Source organism: Pristiophorus japonicus, chromosome 17 (assembly GCF_044704955.1).
Source record: "Pristiophorus japonicus isolate sPriJap1 chromosome 17, sPriJap1.hap1, whole genome shotgun sequence".
Lineage (NCBI taxonomy): Eukaryota > Metazoa > Chordata > Chondrichthyes > Pristiophoridae > Pristiophorus > Pristiophorus japonicus.
The window spans coordinates 126121884-126138566 of NC_091993.1; the positions used below are offsets into that span (position 1 = coordinate 126121884).

Consider the following 16683-nt stretch of genomic DNA (forward strand, 5'->3'; position numbering starts at 1 on the left):
TTGGGGTATGGCATGCATTGTTGGATGTGGCATGCAGTGTTGGGTATGTCATGCATTGTTGGGTATGACATGCATTGTTGGCTGTGCCATGCATTGCTGGCTGCAGTATGTGCTGTTGGGTGCAATATGCCTTTCTGGGTTTTATGGGAATTGTCGGGCACAACATACACTATGGTTTATTCCTTTAGTTATTAGGATAGGTTTAGAGATCTGGGTCTTCTTACTCATGAAGAGCGAAGTATTTACATTGATGGAAGTAGCAGGCGGTCGATGTGTGGAGCTGGATTGGTTAGGGGAAACGAGTGTTCATGTGTATAAGGCACGTAAGCCTAGGATAGGTTAGATATCAGGAGGGGTTCTCTTTACACGCCGGGTTGTTGACATTTGGAATAAGTTGCTGGCTGCTGTGGTGAGTGAGGATTTGCTGAAGCAGCTGGGTTAATCCCTCACTGCGGCTGATATCGCTGTGCAGGAAAGACAGGTAGATCGTTGGGTTTTGTACCTCAGGGTCACTGCGAACTCCTGGAACTCCTTTTAATCACCCTACGTGGTGAGAGAGAAGTTGGCTTAGGGTTTTAAAAACCTTTTGTCTGTCTCTCCCAGGGGTGGGGGATTTACAGGACTACACGTACCTGGGTGTCTCCATGTTTAGTGAGTCAAGACTGTTTAGGTCAGGCTTGATAGACCCTGGTTTTTTCCTGACTGTCTTTCAATGCTTATGTTCATATGTAACACACATTGCTGGGCGTGACATGCATTGCTGGGCGTAACATATGTTGTTGGGTTTGGCATGCATTGTTGCATGAGAGATCCAATTTTAGGTATGCCATGCACTATTGGGCGTGATATGCATTGTTGCATGTGGCTTGCTTTGTTGCGTCTGAAAAGTATTGTTGGGCATGCATGCATTGTTAGGTATGGCATGTTGAATGTGACATGCATTGTTGGATATGGCATGCAACGTTGCATCTCACCCCATCACCATCTCCTTCTATTCCTTTCTCCCGCATGTGTTTATCCAGCTTCCCCTTAAATGCATCGATACTATTCACCTCAACCCCTCCCAGTGGCAGCAAGTTCCACATTCTCACCGCTCTCTGGGTAAAGAAGTTTCTCCTGAATTGCCCATTGAATTTATTAGTGACTCTTATATTGATGGCCTCTAGTTCTGGTCTCTCCCACAAGTGGAAACATCTTCTCTACGTCTACCCTATCAGACCCCTTCATAACTTTAAAGACCTACATTAGGTCATCCCATCAGCCGTCTATTTTCTAGAGAAAAGGGCCTCAGCCTGTTCAACCTTTTCTGACAGGTATAACTTCTCGATACCTTGATTCCTGGGATGAAGGGGTTGCCTTATGAAGAAAGGTTGAGCAGGTTGGGCCTGTACTCATTGGAGTTTAGAAGAATGAGCGGCGATCTTATTGAAACATATAAGATTCTGAGCGGGCTTGACAGGGTAGATGCAGAGAGGATGTTTCCACTGATGGGGGAGACTAGAACCGGGGGGGGGGGGGGGCATAGTTTCAGAATTAGGGGCTGCCCATTTAAAACGGAGATGAGGAGGAATTTCTTCTCTCAGAGGGTTGTAAATCTGTGGAATTCGCTGCCCCAGAGAGCTGTGGTGGCTGGGTCATTGAATATATTCAAGGTAGAGATCAACAGATTTTTGAACGATAAGAGAGTCGAGGGTCATGGGGAGTGGGCAGGAAAGTGGGGTTGAGGCCAAGATCAGATCAGGCATGATCTTACTTAATGGCGGAGCATGCCCGAAGGGCCGAATGGCCGACTCCTGCTCCTATTTCTTATGTTCTGGTGTCATCCTTGTGAACCATTTTGCACCTTAACCAGTGCCTGTACATATATAATATGGAGAGCAGAGCTGTGCACCGTGCTGTGAGTGACACACATGGCATACAACAGCAGTAGGATGCTGGCTCGGGTAACATTGGATGCTCCTGTCCAGCCAGCCCCTGCCTGGAAACGGGCAATAAATCTTCAATCCATCGAGCTCAAAGTGCCCCTAAACTGCAGGCCTCATTACATCACTTATAAATTGTTCATTTACTTCATAATTGCATTTTCTTTTTGTAAATTGATTGAAAACCAATGGGGAAATATAGAAATCTCAGGGTTATTCAACCTCATTGGCTGTTGACATAATGAATGACTAATTAACCAAGAGTAACGACACCACTGTTGAAGGAGTTAGAACGTTGAGACTAATCTTCATGAACTCTTCTTCAGAACTGGGCATCGGTGCCAAGTCAATTAAAGTGTAGGAAGTGCTGACTCTTCCAACCTGTGCAGGCAGGGAGGAGCCGGGTGTGAATCCTTGCTCCGTGTCTGGTTAGCTGGTCTATGATGGGGTGATGGGAGAGGGCGGGGGTGGCGTGCTGTGATCAGTGGTGGCACTCCTGAGTTAGACCACCTTGGGGCCCTGCTCTCGATCGCAGCCCGCTGAGTCCACCATTCACTGGGCATTGGGCGAAGGTATGATTTGCTCAGCACGTCCACGGCACCAACTCACCAAGGCTTCTTTGGCAGCACCTCTCAAACCCACTCCCTCCACCACCGGCGCACCGTGGCTGCAGTGTGTACCATCTACAAGATGCACTGCAGCAACTCGCCAAGGCTTCTTCGGCAGCACCTTCCAAACCCGCGACCTCTACCACCTAGAAGGACAAGAACAACATCCTGGGGGTCACCATTGACCAGAAACTTAACTGGGCCAGCCACATAAATACTGTGACTACAAGAGCGGGTCAGAGGCTGGGTATTCTGCGGTCAGTGTCTCACCTCCTGACTCCCCAAAGCCTTGCCACCATCTACAAGGCACAAGTCAGGAGTGTGATGGAATACTCTCCACTTGCCTGGACGACTGCAGCTCCAACAACACTCGAGAAGCTCGATACCATCCAGGACAAAGCAGCCACTTGATCAGCCCCCCATCCACCACCTTCAACACTCACTCCCTCCACCACCGGCGCACCGTGGCTGCAGTGTGTACCATCTACAAGATGCACTGCAGCAACTCGCCAAGGCTTCTTCGGCAGCACCTCCCAAACCCGCGACCTCTACCACCTAGAAGGACAAGGGCAGCAGGCGCATGGGAACACCACCACCTCCACGTTCCCCTCCCAGTCACACACCATCCTGACTTGGAAATATGTCGGCCGTTCCTTCATCGTCGCTGGGTCAAAATCCTGGAACTCCCTCCCTAACAGCACTGTGGGAGCACCTTCACCACACGGACTGCAGCGGTTCAGGAAGGCGGCTCACCACCACCTTCTCAAGGGGCAGTTAGGGATGGGCAATAAATGCCGGCCTTTCCAGCGACGCCCACATCCCAAGAATTAATGTTTTAAAAGCTATGATAGCTCCTACAGTTGAATAGCTGGCCAGAATTCGTTGCTTGCGTATCCACGAGAAGTAAAGATGCTTGGGTGAGGTACAGGGAGGTCCTAGTGGCCTGAACACAAATCCCAATGATAGTCAGCGCCTTGCAGAGCAGAGGGGAAATGACTTTTAACTTGTAAAATCTCATCCCAATTTTATGAATTCTTTGTAGGATGAGTGGGAACTACTTACAGAACGTGAATAAATGGATAATACTGCTCACCGTATGCCTGATAACTATCTGGGGAAGAGTAAGTCTGGCCTCCAACCATCACCGAAGCCACTCAGGTACGTACAGCTTTATCCTCTGTCTATTTTTAAATATATATCTAGAAATGTTCGAGACACGAATTAACTAGAAATCATAAGGCTTCAGTTGTACTGAGCGTCGGTCAGACCTCCATCTGGGGTCACTGCGTTTGGTCTGGGCCCCTGACCTCAGGAAGGAGATATCGGCCCTAGAGGGGGAGTAACGCAGGTTCACCAGACTGAGCCTAAAAGGTTAATGTACGAGGACAGGTTGTATAGATGAGGCGAGGGGGTCGTTCAGCCCGACTGACTGCCTCTCTTCCGCGGTTACGTCCAAGCCAGGGTGTCCCTGGAGATGGTGCACACGGTGTCCACCGGTACGCTCGCGGCCTTCCGCGAGAGATGGGCGCCGGAGGGACTGGAGTGCATCATCACCCCCGGCAACCAAATTCTAATTTGATTAAAGGTTTGCGTTACAGTTTTAAATTGTTAATTTGTGGGTTTTAATGCCAAAAGGGGGCACTTGATTTAAGTATCAACAAAATTGTTGCATAGACAAGGCTTGTATTCGCTTAGGCTCAGTCAGGGGACTTGAGTACAGGGGCAGGGAGGTGTTGCTACAGTTGTACAGGGCCTTGGTGAGGCCACACCTGGAGTATTGTGTACAGTTTTGGTCTCCTAACCTGAGGAAGGACATTCTTGCTATTGAGGGAGTGCAGTGAAGGTTCACCAGACTGATTCCCGGGATGGTGGGACTGACATATCAAGAAAGACTGGGTCAACTGGGCTTGTATTCACTGGAGTTCAGAAGAATGAGAGGGGATCTCATAGAAACGTTCAAAATTCTGACGGGTTTAGACAGGTTAGATGCAGGAGGAATGTTCCCAATGTTGGGGAAGTCCAGAACCAGGGGTCACAGTCTAAGGATAAGGGGTAAGCCATTTAGGACCGAGATGAGGAGAAAATTCCCCTCCCAGAGGCGCTAACGCAACGTGAAAACAACCCCGATTTCTCCCCCCAAAAATGTTAGAAGGATTTGCGAGGGTTGGTAAAGAGAAACTGTTTCCTCTGGTGGGGAAATCAAGAACAAGGGGTATAAGGCTGATCGGGGGCGGTGTCGGGAAGCACATCTTCACACAACGGGTAGTGGGAACCTGGAACTCTCTCCCCCCAAAAACAGTCTGTGAACGCTGGGGGTCAATCGGAGCTCTCAAGACTATGGGCTCGAACCTCCACTTTTGTGCTTATCGGCCAAAAATGGGCGTTATTTCCGGCGTGGGCGGTAAAAAAGGATTTTCAGATCGCCGGCTTCTCGCCCGTTCTCAAAACACCCAGTTTACATTTTTGAAAATGGGCGTTACCGCGAGCGATATCAAATGGGCTGTAGCGTTAAATTTTTTTGACCTTCTGCCGTAAAGTGTGGCCGTCCTTAGCAATGGCATGACAACGCTCGATTCCCGCCATTCAGGAGGTCAAGGGTCATCATGACATGCGCAGAAGAGGAGACAGAGCGAGAGGGAGCTCAGTGGGACTGAAAGCGTGTCTGGGTGTGGTGTTTGCTTGTGGGAGGCACAAGGGAGATTCACCAGCAGCAAAAAGCCCACTAAGCACCAAGAACATAGTTGGCACTGAGTTTTTGTCCAACAAATAAGATATAACATGGAAGATATGGAGGAGGCCCTGGAGCTGGTAGCCAGGAACACTGGTGGCAGAGGGCTCCCAATGGTCCCGGAGCGCGGCACTGCACCCCAAGGTGACGCACCCCCATTGCCAACCACACGAGAGCCAGCAGCAACATCTTGCTTCTGGCTCGGAGCACGTTTCCACCTTGGGACCATCCTCTCCCGTATCCGTCCAAGCAGTGCCTCAGCCGTCACCCCCCCACACCCCGCTCCCCCCATCGAAGCATCTCCTCGGTCAGGTAGGGGAAGGGGTAGAGGTGGGGAGGAGAAGCGGGGGGCGGGGGGGTGGGGTGGGGGCGAAGGGTGGTTTGTACATAAATATTGATGATTTCAGACTAATGTTCGGTTGAAATGTTTTTTTATTTAACAAAACCTTGTAGCACATTGGCTCAGATAGCTGCACCATTACACTCTGGTGATTCCTTAACATCAAATGGCATAATCACACTTAACTTCAATCAACTTAAACTTTAACTGTCACCAAGGTGATGCCCACCATTGATGTATGACATGCACACCCAGCAGTGTGTCAGCCTTGGAATTAACACCAATGTTCTTTCAGGCAAAGCGATCATTGATGAGCTCCTGACGTAAGGCTCTTGCAGCTATCATACCACCATAGGCCTTTTCCTGAGGTCTTCAGGGGGGTGGGGCGTGGCTTCAGCATCGGCCTGATTGTTTGGGCCGATGTCAGCGTCCGCCTCCTCGTCCTCCTCTTCCTCTCTCTGGTGAGGTGGACTGTCAGACTCATCAGGCAATTCTTGTCCCCTCCCGATAGCCAAGTTGTGCAGCATGGAGCACACCACCACGAATTGAGCTACCTGCTCAGGGTGGTATTGGAGCTCGCCTCCTGAGTGGTCCAGGCATCTAAAGCGCTGCTTCAGCACTCCAATGGTTTTCTCCGCGATATTGCGAGTTGCTCTGTGGCTCTCGTTGTATCGCCTCTCGGCTTCGGTGTGGGTGTCATGCAGGGGGGGTCATCAGCCAGGTGGCGAGGCCATATCCTTTGTCCCCAAGTATCCAGCATTGAGCTTATGGCTGATTGTTAAACAAGTCAGATACTGTGCTCTCACGCAGAATGTGAGCATCATGGATGCTGCCCGGAAATTGAGCATTCACTGCCAGTATAATTTGCTGGTGGTCGACAACCAGTTGGACATTCAGGGAGTGGAATCCCTTGTGGTTCCTGAAAACCTCAGCATCCTGAAAAGCTGCCCGCATCGCGATGTGCGTACAATCTATTGCTCCCTGCATCTTGGGGAAGTTTGCAATTCTGGAGAATACTAGCGCCCTCTCACTCTGTGCCTCCCTGGTCATAGGGAAGCTGATCAAGTCCCTCCTGCATGCGTACAGGGCTTCAGTGACCTGTCCAATGCAGCGATGTGTGGCATGCTGAGAAAGTCCGCAAATGTCGGCAGCTGTGGCCTGAAAAGAACCTGAGGCATAGAACGACAGTGCCGCGGCGAGTTTGACCTCGACGGACAGTGCAGTACTGATGGTGTGGCAGGCTGCAGGTCTGCCCTTATCAGCTGGCATACCTCAGTGATAACCTCTTTGTGAAAGCGCAGTCTCCGAAGGCAGGTGATGTCGGGCAAGTCGAGGTAAGAATGCTTCTCCCTGTACTTGCGGGGTGTGTAACGTCTGGTCCTCCTCAGCTGTCTGGCACGTAATGCAGTGGAGTGTACCTTCGGTGATGTCGAGTCTGCTGCATGTAATTGGTCACCGAGAGGGTGAGAAAGGGCAGGCCCCATTGCAGTAGCTCTCTGTTTTCCACCGATCGGTCACAAACAAAGAATGTCCCGATGAAGACACCTTTTCATTTCAAATCGGTCACAGTGCGGTCAAGATGTTTTTAGAGATGTTTACATCAACTCCAACGACCTGCACAGTACATCCGAACCCCGCCGAGGTTGAAGCAGGGCAGCCTTTTAAAGGCCACGACATGTGATCTACAACATGGCGTCACAACGCTGTGATTCGTCCGGGTTAGTTCCACTTTTTGTGGCCGTTTTTTTGAGCGAGCGATATGTGTGCGAGGTGGTGAAATTGACGCTGGCCGATCTCCATGGCCGCTAGTTCGGGTAAATATACTCTGTACAGCAAAAAACAGTGGCCGGGCGTTAATATTGAATCTCGGCGATAATTCCATGCGGAAAGTAACGCTGGGTGATATTATGGGCTTTGAATTCGCCCATTCTGCTGATTCCGCCCAAAACAGTGGCCGGGCGGTAATATTTTTTCTCGCCATTAAGCACACGGGGAAAGTAACGCTCGCCGATAAGTCTCCGAAAAATGGCTGCCAGTTTCCAAATTGGCCGATATCTGGGCGTTATATGTCATTTCAGCGGTAAAATGGCCGTTAAGTGGATGTTAAGCTTGCATAAAAAGTGGAGGTTCTAGCCCTATGATTGGTGGATTTTTGTTGGGTAAGGGTATCAAGGGATGTGGAGCTAAGCCGGGTAAATGGGGTTGAGGTACAGATCAGCAATGATCGAAGAGAATGGCAGAACAGGCTGGAGGGGCTGAATGGCCTGCTCCTGTTCTGACATTCGTGAAGCAGCTCCTCCAGTCGGAGAGCAGTGGGGTGAGGGCTCGAAGCCAGGCAGAGCAGTTAGTGCCATTTGGATTAATGCTTTCTGAAGCAAGCTTCAAGCAAGAATGTAGGAAGTGAATTTGTAAGACAGAGGAAGCAAGGGTTAGTAAGTAGTAATCAAGGAGATCTTCCTGTGCTAAATGGTATATACTTCAATGCAAGGAGTATAGCGAATAAGGCGGATGAACTGAGAGCACAGATAGACACTTGGGAGTATGACATCATCGCCATTACAGAGATATGGCTGAAAGAGGGGCAGGTTTGGCAGCTCAATATTTCTGGTTACAGGATTTTTAGACAGGACAGAGAGGGGGTAAAAAGGGGGGGGGTCGTGATATTGATTAAAGAAACTATTACAGCGGTGAGGAGGGATGGTATGTCAGAGGGATCATCAAATGAGGCCATAATGGGCCGAACTGAAAAATAAAAAAGGGGCGATCACACTGCTGGGCGTGTATTATAGACCCCCAAACAGTGGGAGGGAGAGAGAGGAGCAAATATGTAGGCAAATTGCTGTGAAGTCCAAAAACCATAGGGCAGTAATAGTAGGGGATTTTAACTATCCAAATATTGTTTGGGACAAATATAGTGTGATAGTGTATAGAGGGTGCAGAATCCTTAAAATGCATTCAAGAGAACTCTTTTAGTCAGTATGTAACAAGCCCAACATGGGGGGGAGAGGTTCTGGATTTAGTTTTGGGGAATGAAGTTGGGAAGGTGGAAGGGGTATCCGTGGGAGAGCACTTGGGTGCCAGTGACCATAAATTCAGTCAGATTCAAGTTAGTTATGGATAAGGACAAGGATAGACCAGGAATAAAAATCCCAAATTGGGGAAAAGCTAACTTTGCTAAGTTGAGAAGTGATTTGGCCACAGTGGACTGGAAACAGCTACTTGTGGGTAAATCAGTGTCGGAACAGTGGAAGGCATTCAAGGAGGAGATCCGGAGGGCTCAGTCCAAACAAGAAAAAGGCGCCCACCTCTCGCGGAAGGCCGCGAGCGTACCGGTGGACACCAAGTGCTCCATCTCTAGGGACACCCTGGCTCGGATGTAACCGCGGAAGAGAGGCAGGCAGTCGGGCTGAACGACCCCCTCGACCGCCCGCTGCCTGGACCGGCTGATAGCCCCCTTGGCCAGGCCCAGGAGCAGTCCTACGAGGAGGCCTACCGACCTGCCCCCTCCCCTCCGCACCGGGTGCCCAAAGATCAGGAGCGTGGGACTGAAGTGCAACCAGAATTTGAGGAATAGTCCCTTCAAATATTGGAACAAGGACTGCAACCTCACACATTCAGTAAAAATGTGGAACATGGACTCTTCCAGACCGCAGAAATTACAGGCAGCCGATTGCACGGGACTGCTCCGTGCAACACCCTCCAGGCCAAGTCCCCAATAAATAGAGGGAGGGCTCCTGCGTAGAGAACACTCCATTGGGGACCCCCTCCTCTGGACGGCAAGATGGTGCGCCATAGCGTGTCGGAGGGGCAGTACTGAGGGAGTGCCGCACTGTCGGAAGGGCAGTACTGAGGGAGTGCCGCACTGTCGGAAGGGCAGTACTGAGGGAGTGCCGCACTGTCGGAAGGGCAGTACTGAGGGAGTGCTGCACTGTCGGAGGGGCAGTACTGAGGGAGTGCCGCACTGTCGGAGGGGCAGTACTGAGGGAGTGCTGCACTGTCGGAAGGGCAGTACTGCGGGAATGCTGCACTGTCGGAGGGGCAGTACTGCGGGAGCGCCGCACTGTCGGAGGGGCAGTACTGAGGGAGTGCAGCATGGTTGGAGGTGCTGTCTTCCGGATGAGACTTTAAACTGAGGTAATGCAAAAGATCTCATGGCAGTATTCCAAAGAAGAGCAGGGGTGTTATCCCCGGTGTCCTGGGGCCAATATTTATCCCTGAACCAACATCACTATTATCTGCTCATTATCACATTGCTGTTTGTGGGAGCTTGCTGTGCGCAAATTGGCTGCCGCGTTTCCCACATTACAACAGTGACTACACTCCAAAACTACTCATTGGCTGTAAAGCGCTTTTGGACGTCTGTTGGTTGTGAAAGGCACAATTAGGACTGGATTGTCGGCTTTGATGATTTCGGGGCGGTAATGGCGGTGGGGCGGTAAAGTTAGCGCCCGGGAACAGTTTGCGCCTCAGTCAGCAACATTGGTCAGCTGGGCCCTGAGTGTGGGGCGGGGCGCTAAGGGAGGCGTTACACACCTCTCTCTGGGCGCATGGGAAGATCCCAAGCTGAAGAACCGGCCTCGGAGCGCCCTGAGAGAGGCCTGGGAAGAAACAAAACCTGAAAAAAAACATTCCCAATATGTAGCCCACGCCACCACAAGATAAATCGCAAAAAAACCCAGAAAAAACAATCAAACTTATCTGAGGCGGACGTTAGTTACCTCACTGCAGCCAGTATTGGTTGGACTGTCTGTGTTCACCGGCGTTCCCAGCAGGGGGCGCTATACGCAGCGCTACGGGTCAGGCGGGACTGAAAAATTGAACTGGTGTCGTAACCAGGGGCGTTGCACACTGGCTTGCCTCTCCCTGGCGGTAATGTTCCGCGCCCCGCCGAAACCTGCCCCGAATGTCCTGGCCACCTGCTCGGCAAAGCTCACCACTGCCATTGCCGCACCACTGGGGCTCCAACACCGGCGGCCAGGACTGGGAAATCCAGCCCTATAGGTCTTGCCTTTTTTTATTCGTCAACAACTCCATTATGGTTGGATCACGCAACTGCCAGGATGGTAGAAGGTGAGCGAGACGGACCCTGGTCTATTTCATCGTGTGATTTCTATGTTCCTACTATAAGGACAAGAGAACAACAACAACTTGTGTAATCAGACAAAGGAGGGCGTGAACATTGACCGGGCACTAGAGAATCGCAGGAGGACTCGCCAACACTCCGTTCTCACGTGGGGCCACCGGGGAAGCAGCTCGACCGGGCATTCATCGGAAAGGAGGGCGGACAGGGAGAGGGAGTAAAGTTCCACCACATAACAACAACAACTCGCATTTATATAGCACCTTTAACATAGTCAAACGTCCCAAGTCGCTTCACCGGAGCGTTATCAGACAAGCATTTTGACATTGAGCCACATAAGAAGGTATTAGGGCAGGTGACCAAAACCTTGGTCAAAGAGGTCAGTTTTAAGGAGCATTTTAAAGGAGGAAAGAGAGGTAGAGAGACGGAAAGATTTAGGGAGGGATTTCCAGAGCTTGGGGCCCAGGCAACAGAAGGCACGGCCACCAATGGCTGAGCGATTATAACCAGGGATGCTCAAGAGGGCAGAATTAGAGGAGCACAGACATCTCGGGGGGTTGTGGGGCTGGTGGAGATTACTGAGATAGGGAGGGGCGAGGCCATGGAGGGATTTGAAAACAGGGATGAAAATTTTGAAATTGAGGCGTTGCTTAAAAGGCACAAAAAAGAGTGGGAGAACTATAGTGATAGGGGATTCTATTGTAAGGGGAATAGATAGGCGTTTCTGCGTTTCTGCGGCCGCAATCGAGACTCCAGGAAGGTATGTTGCCTCCCTGGTGCAAGGGTCAAAGATGTCTCGGAGCGGCTGCAGAACATTTTGGAGGGGGAGGGTGAACAACCAGTTGTCGTGGTGCATATAGGTACGAATGATATAGGTAAAAAACGGGATGAGGTCCTACAAACTGAATTTAGGGAGCTAGGAGTTAAATTAAAAAGTAGGACATCAAAGGTAGTAATCTCAGGATTGCTACCAGTGCCACGTGCTACTCAGAGTAAGAATGGCAGGATAGCTAAGATGAATGCGTGGCTTGAGAACTGGTGCAGAAGGGAGGGATTCAATTTCCTGGACATTGGAACCGGTTCTGGGGGAGGTGGGACCAGTACAAACCGGACTGTCTGCACCTGGGCAGGACCGGAACCAATGACCTAGGGGGAGTGTTTGCTAGTGCTGTTGGGGAGAGGTTAAACTAATATGGCAGGGGGATGGGAACCTATGCAGGGAGACAGAGGGAAGTAGAAGGGGGGCAGAAGCAAAAGATAGAAAAAAGAAAAGTAAAAGTGGAGGGCAGAGAAACCCAAGGCAAAAAGCAAAAAGGGCCACATTGCAGCAAAATTCTAAAGGGGCAAAGTGTGTTAAAAAGACAAGCCTGAAGGCTCTGTGTCTCAATGTGAGGAGTATTCGTAATAAGGTGGAAAAATTAACTGCGCAGGCAGCAATTAACGGATATGATATAATTGGCATCACGGAGACATGGTTCCAGGGTGACCAAGGCTGGGAACTCAACATCCAGGGGTATTCAACATTCAGGAAGGATAGACAGAAAGGAGGGGTAGCATTGCTGGTTAAAGAGGAAATTAACGCAATCGTAAGGAAGGACATTAGCCTGGATGATGTGGAATCTGTATGGGTGGAGCTGCGGAATACTAAAGGGCAGAAAACGCTAGTGGGAGTTGTGTACAGATCACCAAACAGTGGTAGTGAGGTTGGGGACAGCATCAAACAAGAAATTAGGGATGCGTGCAATAAAGGTACAGCAGTTATCATGGGCGACTTTAATCTACATATAGATTGGGCTAACCTAACTGGTAGCAATACGGTGGAGGAGGATTTCCTGGCGTGTATTAGGGATGGTTTTCTAGACCAATATGTCGAGGAACCAACTAGAGGGTTGGCCATCCTAGACTGGGTGATGTGTAATGAGAAAGGACTAATTAGCAATCTTGTTGTGCGAGGCCCCTTGGGGAAGAGCGACCATAATATGGTAGAATTCTTTATTAAGATGGAGAGTGACACAGTTAATTCAGAAACTAGGGTCCTGAACTTAAGGAAAGGTAACTTTGATGGTTTGAGGCGTGAATTGGCTAGAATATACTGGCAAATGATACTTGAAGGGTTGATGGTGGATAGGCAATGGCAAACCTTTAAAGATCACATGGATGAACTTCAACAATTGTATATCGCTATCTGGAGTAAAAATTAAATGGGGAAGGTGGCTCAACCGTGGCTAACAAGGGAAATTAAGGATAGTGTTAAATCCAAGGAAGAGGCATATAAATGGGCCAGAAAAAAGCAGCAAACCTGAGGACTGGGAGAAATTTAGAATTCAACAGGGGAGGGCAAAGGGCTTAATTAGGAGGGGGAAAATAGAGTATTAGAGGAAGTTTGCTGGGAACATAAAAACTGACTGCAAAAGCTTCTATAGATATGTGAAGAGAAAAAGATGAGTGAAAACAAATGTAGGTCCCTTGCAGTCAGATTCAGGTGAATTTATAATGGGAAACAAAGAAATGGCAGACCAATTGAACAAATACTTTGGTTCTGTCTTCACGAAGGAAGACACAAATAACCTTCCGGAAATGCTAGGGACCAAGGATCTAGAGAGAAGGAAGAACTGAAGGAAATCCTTATTAGGCAGGAAATTGTGTTAGGGAAATTGATGGGATTGAAGGCCAATAAATCCCCGGGGCCTGATAGTCTGCATCCCAGAGTACTGAAGGAAGTAGTCCTAGAAATAGTGGATGCATTGGTGATCATTTTCCAACAGTCTATCGACTCTGGATCAGTTCCTATGGACTGGCGGGGAGCTAAAGTAACACCACTTTTACAAAAAAGGAGGGAGAAAATAAGTAATTATAGACTGGTTAGCCTGTCATTCAGTAGTGGGGAAAATGTTTGAATCAATTATTAAAGATGAACTAGCAGCACATTTGGAAAGCAGTGACAGGATCGGTCCAAGTCAACATGGATTTATGAAAGAGAAATCATGCTTGACAAATCTTCTAGAATTGTTTGAGGATGTAACTAGTAGAGTGGACAAGGGAGAACCAGTGGATGTGGTGTATTTGGACTTTCACAAGGTCCCACACAAGAGATTGGTGTGCAAAATCAAAGCACATGGTATTGGGGGTAATGTACTGATGTGGATAGAGAACTGGTTGGCAGACAGGAAGCAGAGAGTCGGGATTAACTGGTCCTTTTCAGAATGGCAGGCAGTGACTAGTGGAGTGCCGCAGGGCTCAGTGCTGGGACCCCTGCTATTTACAATATATATCAATGATTTAGATGAAGGAATTGAGTGTAATATCTCCAAGTTTGCAGATGACACTAAGCCGGGGGGTGGTGTGAGTTGTGAGGAGGATGCCAAGAGGCTGCAGGGTGACTTGGACAGGTTTGGTGAGTGGGAAAATGCATGGCAGATGCAGTATAATGTGGATAAATGTGAGGTTATCCACTTTGGTGGCAAAAACACGAAGGCAATATATTATCTGAATGGCAGATTAGGAAAAGGGGAGGTGCAACGAGACCTGGGTGTCATGGTGCATCAGTCATTGAAAGTTGGCATTCAGGTGCAGCAGGCAGTGAAGAAGACAAATGATATGTTGGCCTTCATAGCTAGGGGATTTGAGTATAGGAGCAGGGAGGTCTTACTGCAGTTGTACAGGGCCTTGGTGAGGCCTCACCTGGAATATTGTGTTCAGTTTTGGTCTCCTAATCTGAGGAAAGACGTTCTTGCTATTGAGGGAGTGCAGCGAAGGTTCACCAGACTGATTCCCGGGTTGGCTGGACTGACATATGAGGAGAGACTGGATCGACTGGGCCTGTTTCACTGGAATTTAGAAGGATGAGAGGGGCTCTCATAGAAACATAGAAAATTCTTACTGGACTGGACAGGTTAGATGCAGGAAGAATGTTCGCGATGCTGGGGAAGTCCAGAACCAGGGGACATAGTCTTAGGATAAGGGGTAGGCCATTTAGGACCGAGATGAGGAGATACTTCTTCACTCAGAGAGTTGTTAACCTGTCGAATTCTCTACCGCAGAGAGTTGTTGATGCCAGTTCATTGGATATATTCAAGAGGGAGTTAGATATGGCCCTTATGGCTAAAGGGATCAAGGAGTATGGAGAGAAAACAGGAAAGGAGTACTGAGGTGAATGATCAGCCATGATCTTATTGAATGGTGGTGCAGGCTCGAAGGGCCGAATGGCCTACTCCTGCCCCTATTTTCTATGTTTCTATGTTTCAATGTTAACCGGGAGCCAATGTAGGTTGGCGAGCACAGGGGGAGATGGGTGAGGGGGACTTTGTGAGAGTTAGGACAAGAGTCAGCGAGCACAGGGGGTAATGGGTGAGCAGGACTTGGTGTGAGTTAGGACAGGATGCAGCGAGCACAGAGGGTGATGGGTGAGCGGGACTGGATGCGAATTAGGATACGGGTAGTCAGCACAGGGGGTGATGGGTGAGCGGGACTCGGTGCAATTAGGAAACGGGCAGCGAGCGCAGGGGGTGATGGGTGAGTGGGACTTGGTGCGAGTTTGGACACGGGGCAGTGAGCACAGAGGGTGATGGGTGAGCGGGACTTGGTGCGAGTTCGGACACAGGGCAGTGAGTACAGGGGGTGATGGGTGAGTGGGACTGGGTGTAAGTTAGGACACGGGGGCAGCGAGCACAGGGGGTGATGGGTGAGCGGGACTTGGTGCGAGTTCGGACACAGGGCAGTGAGCACAGGGGGTGATGGGTGAGTGGGACTGGGTGTGAGTTAGGACATGGGGCAGCGAGCACAGGGGGTGATGGGTGAGCGGGACTCGGTGCGAGTTAGGACACAGGTGGCAGTGTTCTGGATAAGTTCAAGTTCACAGAGGGGGGAAGGTAGGCAGCCGGCCAGGAGAGCATCCTAAAAGCTTCCGTGGAAAGACGGGGAAGGGACAAGATCTTAAGTAGCACTTGGGAATGCTTAGGTTGCCATAGCGACGTCTTTATCTCCGTGCAATTCAACTTGGTGACAGAGACGAGAGCAAGCTGTGAAGTTAAGGTGCTTGTTTGGTAATCACCCGTTTGAAAATACTCATCATGAACCGGCACATCTCATGGTGCCTGCGGTAATCCAATTAGAGCCTGTATTTATTGCAGGAATTTGACGCAATACACACTTGCCCACCAGGCAAAATCTCGCCCGCGGTGACCTGTCGACCCCAGCAATGTTGGCCAATTCTCAGCAGCCCGCCTCCGGCCGACAGCAGTCTGTCAATGGACTTTGGGTAGCGGTGACTTCTCAATTCGAGAATTCCGCTGCTGAATAGAAATGACAAGATAGGAACAGGCCATTGGGCCCAACCACACCAACAGAGGACCTAAAGAAAGACTTGGAGGTGGATTTTCATTTGACTCGTGCTTCTGTTTTTTTTTTAAGAACTAGTTGGTTTATTAGCAAAGGTTTAACAATCACACTTCACATTACCGGTTCATCCACCAGGCTCACAACCACCTGCCCCATCGTGGATCCCCCGAACCTAACTGGCCGGGGTTTTATTGAGTCTTGTGAACATCATCATCATTGGCGGTCCCTCGAACGAGGATGACTTGCTTCCACACCAAAAGGGATGAGTTCACAGGTGTTTCAATGGAGGACCCCATGTTCCAGTCCTGAACTCCAGGGATGGAAGATGCCTGTGTGTGGATTTTTTTAACGTGGGGTGGCCGTTGCACACCAGCCACCACACGGGGCTTGACAGAGCGAGGTCTTGGTCCAGGGACAAGAATTAACCAGGACGACTGGAGACCAGCTCTGCTGCACGGACCCAGTGCGCACACACATATCGCAGTGTGGGCTGGGCCCGTGCTGCCCCTGGGCCCTCGCTTCTCCCCGGCCCCGTACCTCATCTGTCGCACCTCCGCCACGATCTCTCGCTGCTCCTCCACCACAAACATTCTGCAACTCAACAGCTCTACAACTATTTTGGTGGAAACTTTCATTCAAGTGCCCCCTTGGTTTTTTTTTTTGAGGGC

General features: G+C 49.9%; 1 protein-coding gene across 1 annotated transcript in view; it reads left to right on the top strand.

Moving 5' to 3' along the window:
• The first annotated feature begins 3573 nt into the window (after window positions 1-3573).
• The window catches only part of LOC139228043 (chemokine-like protein TAFA-2), a 75989-nt gene continuing 62879 nt past the window's right edge, over window positions 3574-16683 (top strand). Inside the window, exon 1 of the mRNA XM_070859192.1 lies at window positions 3574-3688. Within this exon, the coding sequence (XP_070715293.1) occupies window positions 3574-3688 (115 nt within the window). The remainder of the gene's footprint in view (window positions 3689-16683) is intronic.